This window comes from Filicampus tigris, chromosome 13 (assembly GCF_054856515.1).
Source record: "Filicampus tigris isolate MCC_2025a chromosome 13, RoL_Ftig_1.0, whole genome shotgun sequence".
NCBI lineage: Eukaryota > Metazoa > Chordata > Actinopteri > Syngnathiformes > Syngnathidae > Filicampus > Filicampus tigris.
Genome location: NC_141229.1, coordinates 23093422 through 23109938, shown reverse-complemented (window position 1 = coordinate 23109938; position 16517 = coordinate 23093422). Strand labels below are relative to the sequence as shown.

Here is a 16517-nt window from a genome sequence, read left to right as displayed (position 1 = left end):
GGTTTTTAAGTATTTAATAAAATTTGGTGATCAACTGTATCAAAAGCAGCACTTAGATCCAGTAGCACCAAGACTGTGAGTTTTCTCACATCTGCAGTATACCTAATATCATTTCAAATCCTTAAAAGAGCAGTCTCAGTACTGTGGTTCATCCTAAAATCAGATTGATATTTCTCTAAAATATCATTTGTGTTTTAACTGTTTTTGAGTGATTTAACTGGTTCCCTAGTTGGGAACAATGCTGGAGCTGCATGACTTTCGACTGCCCGAGAACACCTACTGCGGGGGACAATAGTACACTACCCTCTACCCCTGTTGAGGGGCAAGCGAAACCGACAAAGCCAAGCAAGACTCACTACACCCACCAGGGAAGTTTTGGGAGGAAACCAAGGCGAAAAAGAAGTAAGCGAGAAACAAGATCTCTCGCATTTGGAGACAAGTCATTAGAATGTAAGAGATCATTAGCAACTATGAACAAATGTTACTGGAACCTAACAACGTCTTGTAGGACTCTTGAAGGGTTCACCAACAACTACCATGTGTTGACCCCTGAAGGGCCTAGTCAATCTAGTATTAACCCCTTTTTACCGTCTCCTGGACGACCATGGAGGACGGGTCGAGGGACAGTAGAATATGAACACTGGCTGCACGAGTCCGTTCCATGGATCTGGCTCGCGAAATTGAAGGTATATGAACCTCAAGAGATCTCAACCAGAGGTATGAAGGAACTATTTGTACTAACAGTGAGAATACTATTTTGGGTTCAACTCATGCCAATCCCTAGGGACTTAGAATTTGTGCCTAAAGATGATTTTAACAGAATAGACCAGTGCGTAGTAACAAAGGTTTATGACGCACTCCATTTGAAAAATTGGCAAGTAGGAACCTCACCTCGATGCCCTTTAGAAGAAATTCAAGAAACAATTTTGTCTCGATGGATACAAAACTGTACAAGCCTAAAAAAGAACGGAACAGTAAAAGGTATTCTTCAAGGAATTCTTCATGGAAGGAAGTCCACGCCAGAGACCTCAGTAGGACCCGGTGGAGATTCAACCAACATGAGATGAAGAAATACGTGATACCTTGTTTGAAAGTATCTTTACTGGGTTCAACACCAGTACATGGCTACAGTGTACTCGAAAGAACAAGAAACTTGGCCATCCAGAAATCCCTATTTGTATGCCACCCCTAGACCATGGAAAATAGCATGTCGAGATGAAACGATGTGGAATAGAACTTGGAAGACAGCCATGCGGAAATATACCTCTTTGGAAAGATGAATATGCATACAAGTATAAAGATAAAAGACTTCAACAACATTGAAGGCGCTTTATGGATCAAGGATAATAATGGAAAATGGAAGTAGAAATTCCTTGATGACAGACTGTATTGTATCAGATGGAAAAAAGACTATGGCCTCAAAACAACCCCATACCGAAGATATATTCCCCTACAACAAGAGCCATTGGTACAAATCAACGAAGGACATGCTTTTACAAAAAAATTGTGTGAGGGGAAAGAAATTATTGGCTTTGACTGAGTGGGCCCCAACAAGATTTAGAGAATAAAGAATAATGGAACCTGCCATTCCCCTACAAACATTCAAATCAAATCAAATGTATTTATATAGCACTTTTCATACAAAAAGAATGCCACTCAAAGTGTTCTCCAGTAAAAATGTCCAAAACACAACATAAAAGGAAGACCCGCTGCTGCCCTCCCTCCCAACAAACCCAAAGATATATATCCGCCAGTACATCAGCACTCACACCTACACACACACACCCCACATATACACAAAGCACACAACCTGATAACACAACCTGATAAACTTTGTTATAAAAAGACATGACAAGGCACAGAGGAACCATATGAGGAAAGGGTACCCAAGGGGGACTCGTTCACGCTGAGGGGAATGACAGCCAACGGGCCACAGAGAGTGCCGCCATCACAGAGACCCCCGGCCCGGATCAGCCGGGTGGACCCCACACAAAGTGTAGAGGCCCGCAGCCACCCGGACCCAAGGAGCCCCTGCGATGACGGCCCCTGCGGCCACATTGGATGATGTGTGGCCGTGAGATTAATCTTCACGAATGCCTGTGGTATGAGATGATGGGAATAGCAGCTGTTCAAACGGCTAAAGTTGCTGGCAGAATCATCGTGGAAGTAGCAGCTGAAGGACTGTCAGGCATAGGCGCCTGGCTACGAGATGCCTTCGTGAAATCCGGAGGATGGTTCCTGCTGGGACTGGCTCTCGTTGTTGCTGCTGCTGTTGCCTTCAAGATGTCAGAGACGATGGCGACATCATTAAAAGGGAATTCCCATGAGGCTGTTCCAAAGGAGGAAGGAGGAACCGCAGGTGGCTGGAGAGACAACCCCTGGGAGGAGCCAGCACGACTATAAGACCGGCGCCCTGACTCTCCGCTGAGCAGAGGGGCACTCCGAGGTGGGAAGGTAACCTTTTTGAACCATGGCTTGTAGTAACGCTTCTAATGGAACACATGGAAGACCAGGCGCACTGAGAAACTTGAGTAGTGAAAAATAATTTTGGACTATATTTATGATATGGCTATGTCATAGTTGTACTGGCCAGCGGTACGTGCATCAGGTTACAAGGCCCTTTTATTTTTTACCCATTTTGTGGCTATTCTGTGTTATTGCGAGCCTTTTGCATCTGGCCTCTTTTTGTTGTAATAAACCTTGTATATTAACGCACCATTTTTGTTCCGTGTATGACACGTTGGGGACCCAGGGGGGGCCTCCACATGCCTATGGGCACATTTACGATTGCGGCTATGATTATGGTTACGGCTACGACTATGCGGTCCTGCTTTTGTTGCCGTATTTAGGATTCAATGGAATAAAGCCTTTGGGAGGTTCTTTTCGATTATATTTTATGGGGCAAATGTAGGATTTTCAGGGGGGAAATGTGGGAGTAATTATTCATATCATAATTACTATCATTTGATAATCATACATTTGCTGCTCATGATACTTTTGTAACCCAGTGGATACTGAGCCAAAGCATTCTGAAAAGCTGATATATAAATAACAAAAATATTAGTTATTAGAGAGAAATACTTTGACTTGCATGATGTTCTGTGAATACATTACTGTTCAATTTGGGACGGTTTACTGTAGGTGCAGTGTTGTTCAAGTTGCGGGGTTGAAGCTCATGTGAGTTCATATTTGTTCAGTTATTTTTTATTTTTTTTATTTTCTACAGTAAAGTTCACTTTGAGGAAACGTTTACAGCCTAACTTTATACAAACTGTCATTCATCCTAATTCTGTATTATTATTGGTTAATATCAAATTTAGACAATGTTAATTACTTTGAGATCGAGGGGCGGGACTTGTTCCAACTGACGCTACCTACTCGCATGAGAAGTGAGTGTTTGAGCACACGCTGGAGTGCAGCTATGTCATCAGATATTTGGAGCCTTTTTGTACATAACATGGGGATAAACTACCCGTTTTCACTGGATGTTTGTACTCACTGGATGCCTAAGAGGTAATTGAACTTTGAACTCTGTTTATGTTAAAAATAAACTATTACTGTCCATTTGGTTTATATTAGCATTTTAGCAAATCGCGATTAGCGATTAGCCTAGCTACAACTGTGTCGTTAGTTGGATTTAGCTTTTAATTATAAGGAGTTGAGATACAACTTCCCGCTAGTTCCACACGAACTAGTATATGGACTTGTAGCTCAATACTGTCCTGTTAATTCAGGAGCAGTCGTGGTCGTTTGTGAGCAGTCAGGGACACACTCTGATGGACGTCAGGAGAGCCTGTATCCTGCTACTGGCTTGGACTGAGGACTGGTTCTTCGCGCTGTGGCTCGCATTCTCCGTTCATGCTGAGTGAAGCGCGACCCCCTCATCTATGCCTCTTTTAGATAACACCTTTACCCAATACTCTCTTATTGGATACTCTATTTGCTCATCTTTTCTTTGCTACTTTTCAGAATTCTCTTTTACCTTCTTTTCCCTCTGTGGAGTTCTACACCCATCTCTCACCGGAACTGTGATTACGCAATCCATATTATTTGTGCACGAAGAGCATCAAGCCTGCAACGTGCGTTGGACTGTGGTACTAGTACCTTGAGTGTGTGTGAGTGAGCGTGGACCCACATTTTCTTTGTTATTTGATATATTTGTGCTTGTTACCATACTTAGGGTTGACTAATTGTTGTATTGGACATTTCATAATTCAGTGGATTAGGTGCTTTGAGCATATAGTCATTTCTGTAAATTTCACAAGAAATTCCAGACTTTGAGCCGATAGACTACATTGTTTTCTTCCTTTTCCCATGTTGTGATATTTTACGTGTTATTTTTACCTTTGTATTTTCATTAAATGCCTATGTCATGCTATGGAAGCCCATTTTAACTAATCCACAGGATTGCGACCAAATACCAAAAAGAGAAATACATACGAAAGTATAAAAGGAAGATATTCCAACTACTTCCACAGTTAATGGAGGCACCGTCAACAGTAATTAAACGCAACATTTAAAAGTTTATCAATTCAGGCAACAGCGCCACTTAATTAAAGCAGAACCCAGGACCCGGCCGAAGTGGGAGGGTGCTACACTTTCATTAACTAATCGCAGGGAGGTCAAGAGAAGTCAAGCTAACATTTGCTAATATGAAGGTGATTGCTGAAATTTCCTGCCACATTGTTGATTTCTCTACTCATGTCTTACCACACATGTATTGAGTAATTTCCACCTACATGCAGACACAGAGACAGACAAGTACAAGACGTTTCAACTGCCCTTTTGCTCACCCCCAATCCTTTAGAGTTGGAATGCCCATGAATGTAGGGATGTGAGAATAAAAAGAAGGGAGACGGAGAGACTTTTTTTTAGAACGCCTGTAAGAATTGTATTGTACAGTTCTTCTCCGTTCTCCCTGCAATTTTTAAAATTCAAAGAGTGTCTTCGTCTCCTTATTTTGGGTGGTTTTCATAAATGTCTATCTGATGAACCTGACAGAGAGCAATCACCTTCATTTATGCTACGCATCTAACCCTAGACGGGTGCGTAACAGCTGGGTTATAATGGATATAACTTTTTTGAAGTGATATATGGTGCAGTGATACTGGAGGGAATACTTGCTATGGTCATGGCTCTGTACAATGTGAGGTTGGTTTACCGCCTCCACCCAAACCCTCTTAGTACCGGTAGTAGAATTTGGATTATTTGCACAATTAAACTATTTTAGTGGGGAGTAGTATGGGGGATTATATCCCTACTCCTCTGGCTAGGCTTAATTGCCCAGTCAGTTTTAGTTGCGTGGTTCTTCACCTATTCAGCCTTTTTTACCCTCCCACCTCGGAGTCTCACTGCGGTACGGGTGCAGACACTCGGGTCCCCGAGCATTATTATGCGACCTCCTAGGATTTCCACCTCTTTGCCACGCGAAACCTGTTCACCAGTTCGCGTTGACGAAAGAGACAAACTGATTACTGTTTAAACGGTTGAGTTGCTGCATTGACTTTTTTGTTTGCTTTGTATTTTACAGTAAGTAATACCACGACGGCGCTGTGTCCTATGTGGGTCGATCTTTCACCGATCTGCGTGGATTGTGGGAGATGTCTTCATGGGACACTGCTGTTTCCCTTCACCTCTAAGCCAAGACAGCGGAAATTGTCTTATTCCTGAAGGACTTAGAGATGGCGATCGCTCCATGCGTCCGGAGAGATTGTCATGGCCTGGATTTGCCGAACTGGCCAGCAGTGGTGTCCTGGTAGGAGTTCATATGGGAAGATCCCGTTCCCCTTGTGGTATTTATGGTACTAGTGGCCAACTTGTTTGTATGACCTGGCGTATGTTTGATGATTCTCACCGCATGACAATTCATCTGGAATGTGGTACTTGTGTCTCAGCCAGCCTTAAGACAGATCCACCACCCTCTGGGTTGGAAGGCCCTGACCCCACTGTGGACCCTGAGCACGATCCGGTATGTAGGCCTAGGACCCCCGGGCCTAGTGCATTGCCAAGGACCCATGGGCCTAGTGCCGGCCGACGGAAACCTGTAGTCCAAGTAGTCCTCCCGTTGGCAAGACCTCTGGCTGGCGAGGTGGTTGTGGTCGAGGATGTGGAGGATGTGACTGACATGGATGACAGCGAGGTGGACAAGGGAAGCGGCGAAGAGGGTGAACCGCGATAGCTGCTGCCTCTACCTATGCTTCCATGGCTACTGCCTCCTTCTCCCCAACCTCTCCACCTTCTCCACATTCTAGTACTACCGATCAAGCAGAGGTGTTGGGCTTGCTGATGGAGGCTATTGGGGGACTTCCTGCACCTCCTTCCCCGACTGACCTCGAGAGATTGTTGGTCGAGGGAGGACTGATACTGAGGAATGGTCCTAGTTCTTAGCCCATGGAGGGGGTGTCGGATGACGTTCACCACGTTAGGTGAAGTGATGGTACAATTGATTAAATAAGAATAATAACAAGAAGGCCTTTATTGATCCCACAATGGGGAAATTTGCAGTCTGACAGCAGCAAAGATAAAGGTCACAGAGACGACGGCATAATGTAGCCGTTAATGTATAACATTAGCAGCAAACATTCTGAAACAAACCTATGTAAATATACAGTGTCTATGTATATACAAATATACACATGCATAAACACTGTTACTCCTTTTGAGTTCAAAGCAAGGCTCAACTTCGTTCCTTTGGTTGAACAGACATTTAATGTTGTCTACATGTCTTTACATGTCAAAACAACACACGAACAATGCCGTCAGAACTCATTGGCCACAGTCTCTCAAAAGGAATAGAAAAAAAAGGTCGACACAAATCTTCAACAGAAACATGATGGTCTTCTAGGCCAAACGCCTGCCTTCTCTTCTTAGGACAGCGCGTGCTACTGCTATATCTGCATCAGCTACCTGTGTCCCTCAACAACAGCATACACACGTGGAACAAAAAACAAGTTCCTTCTTTCCCTATGGTTTTAATCCAAAATATATTATCACAAATTATAACTCATTTATATTTTAACATGTCTTTATTTATTGTCCTTTTAAACCAAATTAAAAACTATGAAATAAATATAGGACACTTCCATACATCTACATATAAAGTATGAAGAAACACCCCTGTAGCTTGAACATAGAAAATAGGTAGCAGTTTTGCAGTGAAATATAAAGCACAGCATTGAATAACAAAATACAGTAGTGGGTAGACGGTGGGTGATATATGTCATTATCGATATCATCGTCAATCTTGCCTACACAATGTGTAATTTTACATTATCGAGTATTACCGTATTTTCCGGACTATAAGGCGCTCGGAGTACAAGTTGCACCAGCCATAAAAAGCATAATAAAGCGGAAAAAAACATATTTTGGGAGGAAATTGTGCGCTTAGTACACATCATTTCCACTGAGCTATGATGCTAAATGTAGCATACAATAAAGTTACGGTAAGATAACTTTAAACTCACCGAAACGGTTGTAGATCGATTAAATAATCTTTTATTTATCCCCGACCATGTAGAATGTTTCCAAGTCTCCAAAAGTATTAATGTATTTGGTCGTAATTATGTCTTCGTCTCTGTACTGAGTGTGCTCCTCCTTACGTGTGTGGCTTCATGATGCAATACCCAGCCAGAGGCAGGCAACTGCCTGTTTGCGGTTCATTCTTGTTCAACCATCGCCTGAAACTAACTTAGACAATTGTGTGTGATGAGCATGCAACATTTATATAGGAGCTGAATTGTGGCTGATTGTACTGTGTTGTTGACTGAACATACTAATTGCTATCGCTAATGCTAATCGCAGTTGCTAATCGTTAGCATGTCTGCCTGTTTGTGGTTCATTCTTGTTCAACCATCGCCTGAAACTAACTTAGACAATTGTGTGTAATGACATTTATATACAAGCTGAATTGTGGATGATTGTAGGTTATTGACTGAACATACTAATCGCTATCGCGAATGCTAATCGTGATCGCTAATCGTTAGCATAAGCTCATCTTGTTCATGTCTATGAAAATACATGTGTATGTAATGCATAGCTTGATAGTATTTTATGTTTCTTGTGCAGTTTCACAATATAAACAGGCAACTTCGCTGCACACCTAGAGTCTGTGGAGTTTGTTTGTGAATGTTTAGCTGTTTGGAGCTGGCTTCCTCGACTAGCAAGGCAAGGCCTGTTAGTTTAAGAAAACATAAGACTTTAACCATTTAAATTACTGTATTTTCTGGACTATACGTCGCTCCAGAGTACAAGTCGCACCAGCCATAAAATGCATAATAAAGAAGAAAAAAAAACATATATAAGTCGCACTGGAGTTTAAGTCGCTCCACCCCCTCTCGGAATCCAAGTTGTCTCTGTCCCGTAACACAAATAAATGTGTCCATGTAAATCAAATTAATAAAATTGTGCGCTTAGTCACAGAGCTACGATGGTAAGATGTAGCTAACATCCACACATGTAGCAACAAGAAAGTTACAGTAAGATAACTTTAAACTCACCAAAACGGTCGTAGATCAATTAAATAAGTCTTATTTATCGCCGACCATGTAGAATGTTTCGAAGTCTCCAAAAGTATTTTTGTATTTGGTCGTAATTTTCCTCCTTTTTTTTTCTCCTCTTCTTTCCTCCTCCTTCGCCCCGTGCGTCTGAGTGTGTGTGTATGTGTGTGGCTGGCTGATAACGCAAGACCACAGGCAAACATGGCGCATTTAAAGGAACAGTACACTATTTTGTATAGATGGATTGATACACAGTCAAATTGTCTTTTATCATACTATTTTAATTACCTACTTAAAAAAATATTATTAGTAATATTAATCGTTTAAATTATTCATGCTAAAATTTTAATAGCTTTAAGGATTTATCTTATGTTTCTTTATGTGGGTTGCAATAACATGTGAATTTAATATAGAGGTAATTGTCATGGCTCGTTAGTGCTGACTTGTATTTATGATGTTTTGTCTCCCTCTGCAGCTTGACCAAGCTGTAAAATGGCTGTAAACACGTCAAGATAACGTCGCTTAGCAGACTACTTGAACTATGAACTGGAGGTCGCGTGATTAAATCTGCCAATAAGAAGACAAGTTAGAAATACAGTATTGGGGACAGATTCAATTACGCTAAAGCGCCTGCAGAGGGAGACAAATCATCATAAATACAAGTCAGCACTAACAAGCCATGACAGTAATAATCATATTCTACTGCAACTATGTGTTAATAATTTCACACATAAGTCGCTCCAGAGTAAAAGTCACACCGCTGGCCAAACTATGAAAAAAACTGCAACTTATAGTCCGTAAAATACGGTATTCATGCATTTTAATAGCTTTTAGGATGTATCTTATGTTTCTTTATGTTGGTTACAATAACATGTGAAATGATATAGAAGTACAGTAAAAGGCATGGCTTGTTAGTGCTGAATTGCATTTATGATGTTTTGTCTCCCTCTGCAGGCGCTTTAGCACTAAAGCACATGCAGAGGGAGGCAAAACATAAGTCACAAGTCAGCACTAACAATCCATGACAGTAATGTGTTAATAATTTCACACATAAATCGCTACAGAATATAAGTCCCACCCCCGGCCAAACTATGAAAAAAACTGTGACTTATAGTTCAGAAAATACAGTAATTCTGCCTCAAAGTGAGTCAGAGGTTGGAGGAAATGCAAAGTTGGAGGAAATGCTGAAAAATCAGTGTGAATGACGGCAGAGGAGGAGGAAGGAGAATTCGCCGAATCAGCGGGCAGCGCCCGGGCATGTGACTCTGTCCGCACTACAGCGGAGCTGTTTCCTCCTCATTTCATGGAGGAGTGTCTAGCGGGGATTTATAGCGAGGTGCGAGTCCACGTTGGCCCAAGTCTGTAAATGGTTTGGAGTTGACAAGACTGACGTTGGTGGGAAGAACATTGTTAGATGTGCCAAAACGGTCACTGTGAAGAGCAATTCTGTTGCACCACGAGCCATATGGATTACGAGGAAAACTTGGCGACCTCGCAAGCGCGCTAAACAAAAGGTTAAACACACTCACATAGAAAACAGTCGCCGAGTTGAACCAACAAATACAAACGCACGCACCCACTCATGCACACACACACTCAGTACACTTAAGCGAGCAAAGCAAACGTGACATCCTGGATGATCGGTGAACATTCAGTTTACACGCTTTTAGTCCGCATCATTCATAACTAGCCTGTATTCCCCAGACATGTTGCACAAACTGCGACGGTTTGTTAATGGGACGCCAGCATACACCCAAACATGAATAAAGTCACAAGTCTACATATCACAGCGATGAATGAGTGGGAAAATGCACTTTTCTGTAAATTGCAGTTTTGTTATTCAACTTTATTCTGAATAGTTGGCCAATGTTTGAGAAATGGGTGTTGTCATGACGATTTCTTTGTTTTTCTCTAGCTTCATTCTGATTGCTGTAGTTAACACCTTTTTCTCATTCTGATTCCTCTAGTAGTTGGCAGTGGTACACCAGTACCTACTGCAGCTCAAAATGTCACATCATTATGGAATAACAGCAGAGACATTTAAATGACATAAATATTCCCAAAAATCAATGTAAGTCTAAACATAATTTTTTGTTTTTTATTGTTAAATATTGTCATAGAATATCATTATGTTTTGCAGAAGCTGTATTTAGCAATTTAAAAGAGATGTTCACAAACGCTGTCTATCCACAATTGGTCTGTGAAGCAAGTGCAGATTTCAAATATTTTTTTGTAGATTAACGTCAAATTATCGTGATCGAGTTTTTTGAAAAAATAGATTTTTTTTTTTTTTTTGCCCATATCGCCCACCCCTAGTAGTGGTGTATGTTGAGTATTGCACGATATAATCTCAGGTGCAGGATTGCACAATTGCAATATGTCCGCCAGTTTGTAGAGACTACCCAATGTTCTTGTTAAACAGTCTGACAGTGGCAGGCAAGAAGGAGCGAGAGAATCTCTCCCTTGCACAGCGAGGGTGTAACAGTCTATCACTGAAGGAGGTGTGAGGTGCTGTTAGAGTGCCCTGGAGGGGGGTCGGCCTGGTTGTCCAGCATTGATGACAGTTTAGCCATCATCCTCTTGCCCCCCACTAAGTCCACCGAGTCCAGGGAGCAGCCCAGGACAGAGTACAGAGAACTTACTCAGGGTTTTGTGGACTGGTGCCAGCAGGCCCTCCTCACCAGTTTGTCCAGCCTCTTATTGTCCCGGGCAGAGATGCCACCTACCCAGGAGACCACTCCGCGGAATATGACCGATGCAACCACCGAGTCATAAAATTACCTGAGGAGTGTCCCTTGAACCCCAAAGGACCTCAGCCCCCTAAGTAGGAAGAGTCTGCTCTGACCCTTCCTATAGAGAGCATCTGTGTTGTCGCTCCAGTCCATTTTATTGTTTAGATGAACCCAGGTACTTGTAAGTTGAGACTCTCTCAACCTCCGTTCCCTGGATATTCACTGGTGCAGGTGGAGAGTGCCGGCGCCTGCAGAAATCCACCACCAGCTCTTTGGATTTCCCTGCGTTGACCAGGAGGCGGTTCTGCCGGCACCAGTCCACAAAACCCTTAGTAAGTTCTCTGTACTCCCGATCATCTCCGCCTGTGATGAGGCCGACAATCGCAGAGTCGTCAGAGAACTTCTGCAGGTGACAGGTAGGGGTGCTGTAGTTGAAGTCCGAGGTGGAGAGGGTGAACAGGAAGGGAGCCAAGACAGTTCCCTGTGGGGCCCCCGTGCTACAGAGGAGCACGTCAGACACACAGTCCTGTGTCCTCACATACTGTGGCCGGTTTGTGAGGTAGTCCTGGATCTATGTGGTGAGGTAGTGGGCCAATCCACAAAACTGTGACTAAGTTATCTGTAGTCCCGATCGTCTCCGTCTGTGATGAGGCCAACGATCGCAGAGTCATTAAAGAACTTCTTCAGGTGACAGGTAAAGATGTTGTATTTGTAAATGTAATGGGCTAAGGCCTAGGAAGGAAAGGAGTTACAAGGCCTGAGCTTTTATCTCCTTAAAAAAAAGGGGAGGTGGTGAAGTGTCCGCTGTCAGTTACTGTCAGTAACAGGCCCCCTGGCGATTAACAGATGATGGGACACTTTTTAAAAATGAGGGATTGACGAATGATGGAAGTGGGTTTTCATCCGTCAGTGTAATTGTCACTAACCGCGACCGTCAGTGACGGTCCATCAATTCTTCATTGACAGACCGTTTGACAGGACGCCTGTTTTTGTGACGTTTTTTTTGGTGGACCAACTGACTTCTGACGGACTGACAATTACAATTCAGTTCATCATGAAAAATGACAGAATGACGAATGACGCACGGGTGCGCTGGGCTCTGACGGATGACTAATAAGTAACGGACTGACGGACCGGTCTGTAAATCTGCCGTCACTCTAGTCGCAGTTATTGTTTATTAGTGGAGGTTTCAGTCTCGTCTAGTCTAGTTTATGGAAAATGTGCGTTGAAGAAAATATTTTCGCCTAGTTTTACTAGTTAATACTACAGCAGATACTATGATTTAACAACGAACTATAAATCATTTTACATTCAAGTATGCAGTTCTTTAGGATCACAAGAAAAAAATGCTCTTATATTTAGCTTTTTCAAATGGTGATATTAGTATGGTATCGTATTGGCTGATACTGCACAGACGGGTATCGGAATTGGTATCGGGGGCCAAAAAAATGGCATCAGAACAACACGACTTGAAACGGCTATCTGGTGCCAGTCACCAATCTCTTTGAGTTCCTGGTGTATGTAACGAATGTTCACAGAACCAATGGTGCATAAACAAGCAATGAAATAACACAAAAAGAGCAAAAGACCCATAGAGGTCTGTGAGCTGCGGGCAGGCTGACTGACACAAGAGGCAACAAAGCAGTGCGAGTGAATGTTCATGACGTAAGTAAACAAGCATGCATGCACATTACTATTTACCGTGCGAAAACAACTATGGTGCACATTTTTTTTCTCATCGAGTGAGAAGTCAATATAGTAATCATTGTGACAGGCCTGAGGCCACGTTGAATTAGAGAGACGGCCGCGCCAATACAGCTTTCAACACCCCTACGCCACGGCTCCGCCTCTTGCAGGCAAGCATTAGCTACCATGGCGTCTCGACAAATAGGTTCCGCGAGCTATTTTTAATACAACCATGGTTGAGTGTTGTTCTAAAACATGTACAAAATATGTACTTTATATACTGTATTTGTGTAGTTTGGCAGCGGCACAGTGGGCAGCTGTCTCGCTTGCTTAAAATCCATGGAAAAATCTCCACCTCTTCCAACTCCCGCAGTCAGAATTTACAAGGTTGTGTGTAGATACTGAAACATGGTATTGTTTGTTTTCACATGAATCATTACTCAGTAGTACCGACCCAAATCAGTCGAAACCCCCAAAAAGTGTGGACTTCAGTACCTATACCTATCAGAGGCAGGGTTACACAAAGTACAGGGGTCTCACCTCTGTCTCTCTGAGTCTGGCTTCAAGGGCATTCCAGGGCCCTTGGGTGTTATCATTAGCCCTCAGCCTCTCCTGGACAGCATTCATCCAAGAGAGTGCCACTTGCAGTCTTTCCATGAACGTCTGCTGATCCTGCTCAGTCATGACTAGTCAGGTTCCAGGCCTGAAAAGTATACAGGTAGTCAGACTATGCTTTCACATACTCTTCGTTTAAAAGGAATCTCAACTCATCTTATTCAAAGTCTCATCCCACAGAAAGACAGTATGCTGAGTGTGGCCTTTCTACATTTTTTCTCAAATTCTGTAAAAGGCCCATGATATATGGGGTGCGATTTTTAGAGTGGAACTAGAGATGGACCGATATGTTTTTTTCAGGGCCAATACCGATACAGATTATTGGTGGTCAAGGAGGCCGAAAACCGATATTTGGAGCTGATATTCATTTTCAGCAAAAAGAAAAATATTGGCTTCAAAATCTGAAAAAAAGGAAAATCCTTAACTTTGTTGAAACGTCTTTAAGCAAATGTTTATTGAACATTTTTTCAGATTTGCATAAAGTTGATTTTTTTAATTATTAATGTGTGGCAATATACATCATTGTAGGAAAATTCTAACAAAAAGGGAGCTCCCAGGGTCATCACCATGTCTTCAAAAGTTAAATGAAAACTTAAACATCAGCGCCATATACAGTCATTAAAGTGATCCAAAATTTCAAAATGATAGAAATGTTCAAATTTCACTTATCTTTGTTTTGACTTCAAAGAAAAACAAAAAGTGCAGACAGAGTGTTCCCAGGGTCAGTAGAATCTCTTATAAAGTTAACTGAAAATTTAAATAAATACTTAATGGAAGTTAACACAGTTAAATATTGATTTATTACTGACCATCACGTTTTTAAAACAGGACGATGCCGTTATTTATCAAAACACTGGATATCGGAGCCGATGGAACGATTCAGTTCAGTTCAATTCAGTGGTATTAAGATTTCATTCAATATGGTATGATATTATATATATATATATATATATATATATATAAATATATATATATATATATATACCAATATTATATATGTAGACAATTCAATATGTATCTCAATATTTTTAAGTGGAACGATTTGATTCGGTTTGATTCAATGCAATCACATCTTTTAAATCAAAACAGTTTTTTCGATTCAAATTGTTTTTTGTGACCGCCGCAGTATAGATAAACTGCATCTTCACTTCATACAGGTCCTAAAAAACATACAGTAGTTTGTCCTCCAAGTGTGATTTTAAAAGTAATGATCAAAATCTAGAAAATCTTCAAATTGTACAGTATAACAAAAACTGTTCTTATGATACCAAACAAGGCAGTATATAGGGTTGGGCATCGTTTGAAATAGGATGATTCCGGTTCTCTGATTAGATACCGGTTCCTAATGATTCTCGATTCCGATTCTTAACAAAAAACAAAACAAAACAAAAAAACAAAAAAAAGTTATTTTTGTTCTTCAATTTCATGAACTTTTTACCATTTGTGAACTTTACCATTATTCAAAGGGCTGTTTTTAACCAGTATATTTATTTAAATACATTTTTTTGTATCGGTATTTAGTATTATTTTTCACAAGCACTTTATTTTTGAGAAGTTCAAGACAATACAATAATGCGGATGTTACTGAAAACATGCTAGTGAACACCAATTGATTGGCTAACCTTGCTTTGCTTTAGAGAGAAAATAAATGACAAACACAACGCTGCATTTTAAGGGCAAGCAAGGAAAGTCTATCTAATCTAAGCAGTCTATGTAAACATATGTATCTGTATATACGGTATTTATGAATATGCTGATGCCGCGTATGCTATCAGCGAAATATTAGCTGGATATGTGCATTTGTGTGTTAAACTTGTCGGCTCAATGTTGCCATTAGACGTACTTAGCCGATTCTGACTTTTGGGTCATAAGCTGCATCGCGTCAATTCTATGGCTAGGTGTCGGCCGAATGAGCCAGCCGGGCTGGCACGGGCAGGATCACCGACCCCGCGAAGGGAGACTTCTGCTACTGCAGTGTCCCAGTGCCGCTGTGCAGATCCGTTGGAAGGGCCGGGCACGCCCAGATTCAGGTTAAAGCATATGGCATCAAGAAGCTTTCTTGTAGGTCTCTTTCTATGTCTATGACTAAGAATAAGAATAAGAATAAGAATAAGAATGCCTTTATTGATCCCACAGTGGGGAAATTTTCATTGTTACAGCAGCAAAGATATAGGTCACACAGGGGCGGCGGCATAATGTGGCCATTAATGTATAACATTGACGGCAAACATTTAGGATCAAACCAATGTAAATATAGGCAGTAACATGTGTATATACACATGTATATACACACCAACCTACATCTACATAAAAAATATGAGGAACACTCATTTCGGCCTGTACATAGTACAGAGGAAAAAAGGCGGAACGTAAAACTGGGGCTGCTTTTTTGAAACTTTCTAGGGGGCGGTAGCAAGCAATCTTTTAAAGATTACACAATTGAATATAGATTAATTTTTCAGGCCTTATATGTGTGCAAAATTTCATGGGTTTTCGTGCATGTTTACATTCTCAAAATCAGCAGTTTTATTGGCGAATTGGGTGTGACCATGGCAACAGCTTTTTGCAAAAAATCACCATCCTTGTGTTTTAACAACATGAAGGCCTGAACACTCTCTTGAGCAAATAGGTAGATCTGTCTAAGCTGCCATGATAAAAATATCAAACAATAAAACAAGTACTTCTTTTAGCCAGTCTGGGGAGCTACCACTACGATGAAAAGTAAGTTTGTAGATATCGTCAGGTGTAGACTCTCATCAAATGTGCAAAATTTAGAAAATATATCCTCATGTCGATCATATTACAGCAGCTTTTAAAGTAAATGTGACACCGAATTCTAAAGTAGATTCAAAATGGCGGACTTACTGTTAGGTTTAGCATATCGCTCCAAGAGACTTTTTTTGTACAACTTGAACTGTTACATATACCACCAAATGTAGGTGAAACGTACAAAATGATAGAAACTCTTTAAAAAATTCTAGGGGGCGCT

The 16517-nt window shown here is 41.4% G+C and overlaps 1 protein-coding gene and 1 pseudogene across 2 annotated transcripts in view; one reads left to right on the top strand and one right to left on the bottom strand.

Moving 5' to 3' along the window:
• Positions 1-16517, bottom strand: part of syne3 (spectrin repeat containing, nuclear envelope family member 3) — a 209222-nt gene that overhangs the window by 166513 nt on the left and 26192 nt on the right. For both annotated transcript variants that reach the window (XM_086048603.1, XM_086048604.1), the window contains exon 2: positions 13454-13616. In XM_086048603.1, the coding sequence (XP_085904729.1) occupies positions 13454-13597 (144 nt within the window). In that variant the 5' untranslated portion in view covers positions 13598-13616. The remainder of the gene's footprint in view (positions 1-13453; positions 13617-16517) is intronic.
• LOC147137974 (uncharacterized) lies at positions 771-3869 on the top strand (annotated as a pseudogene).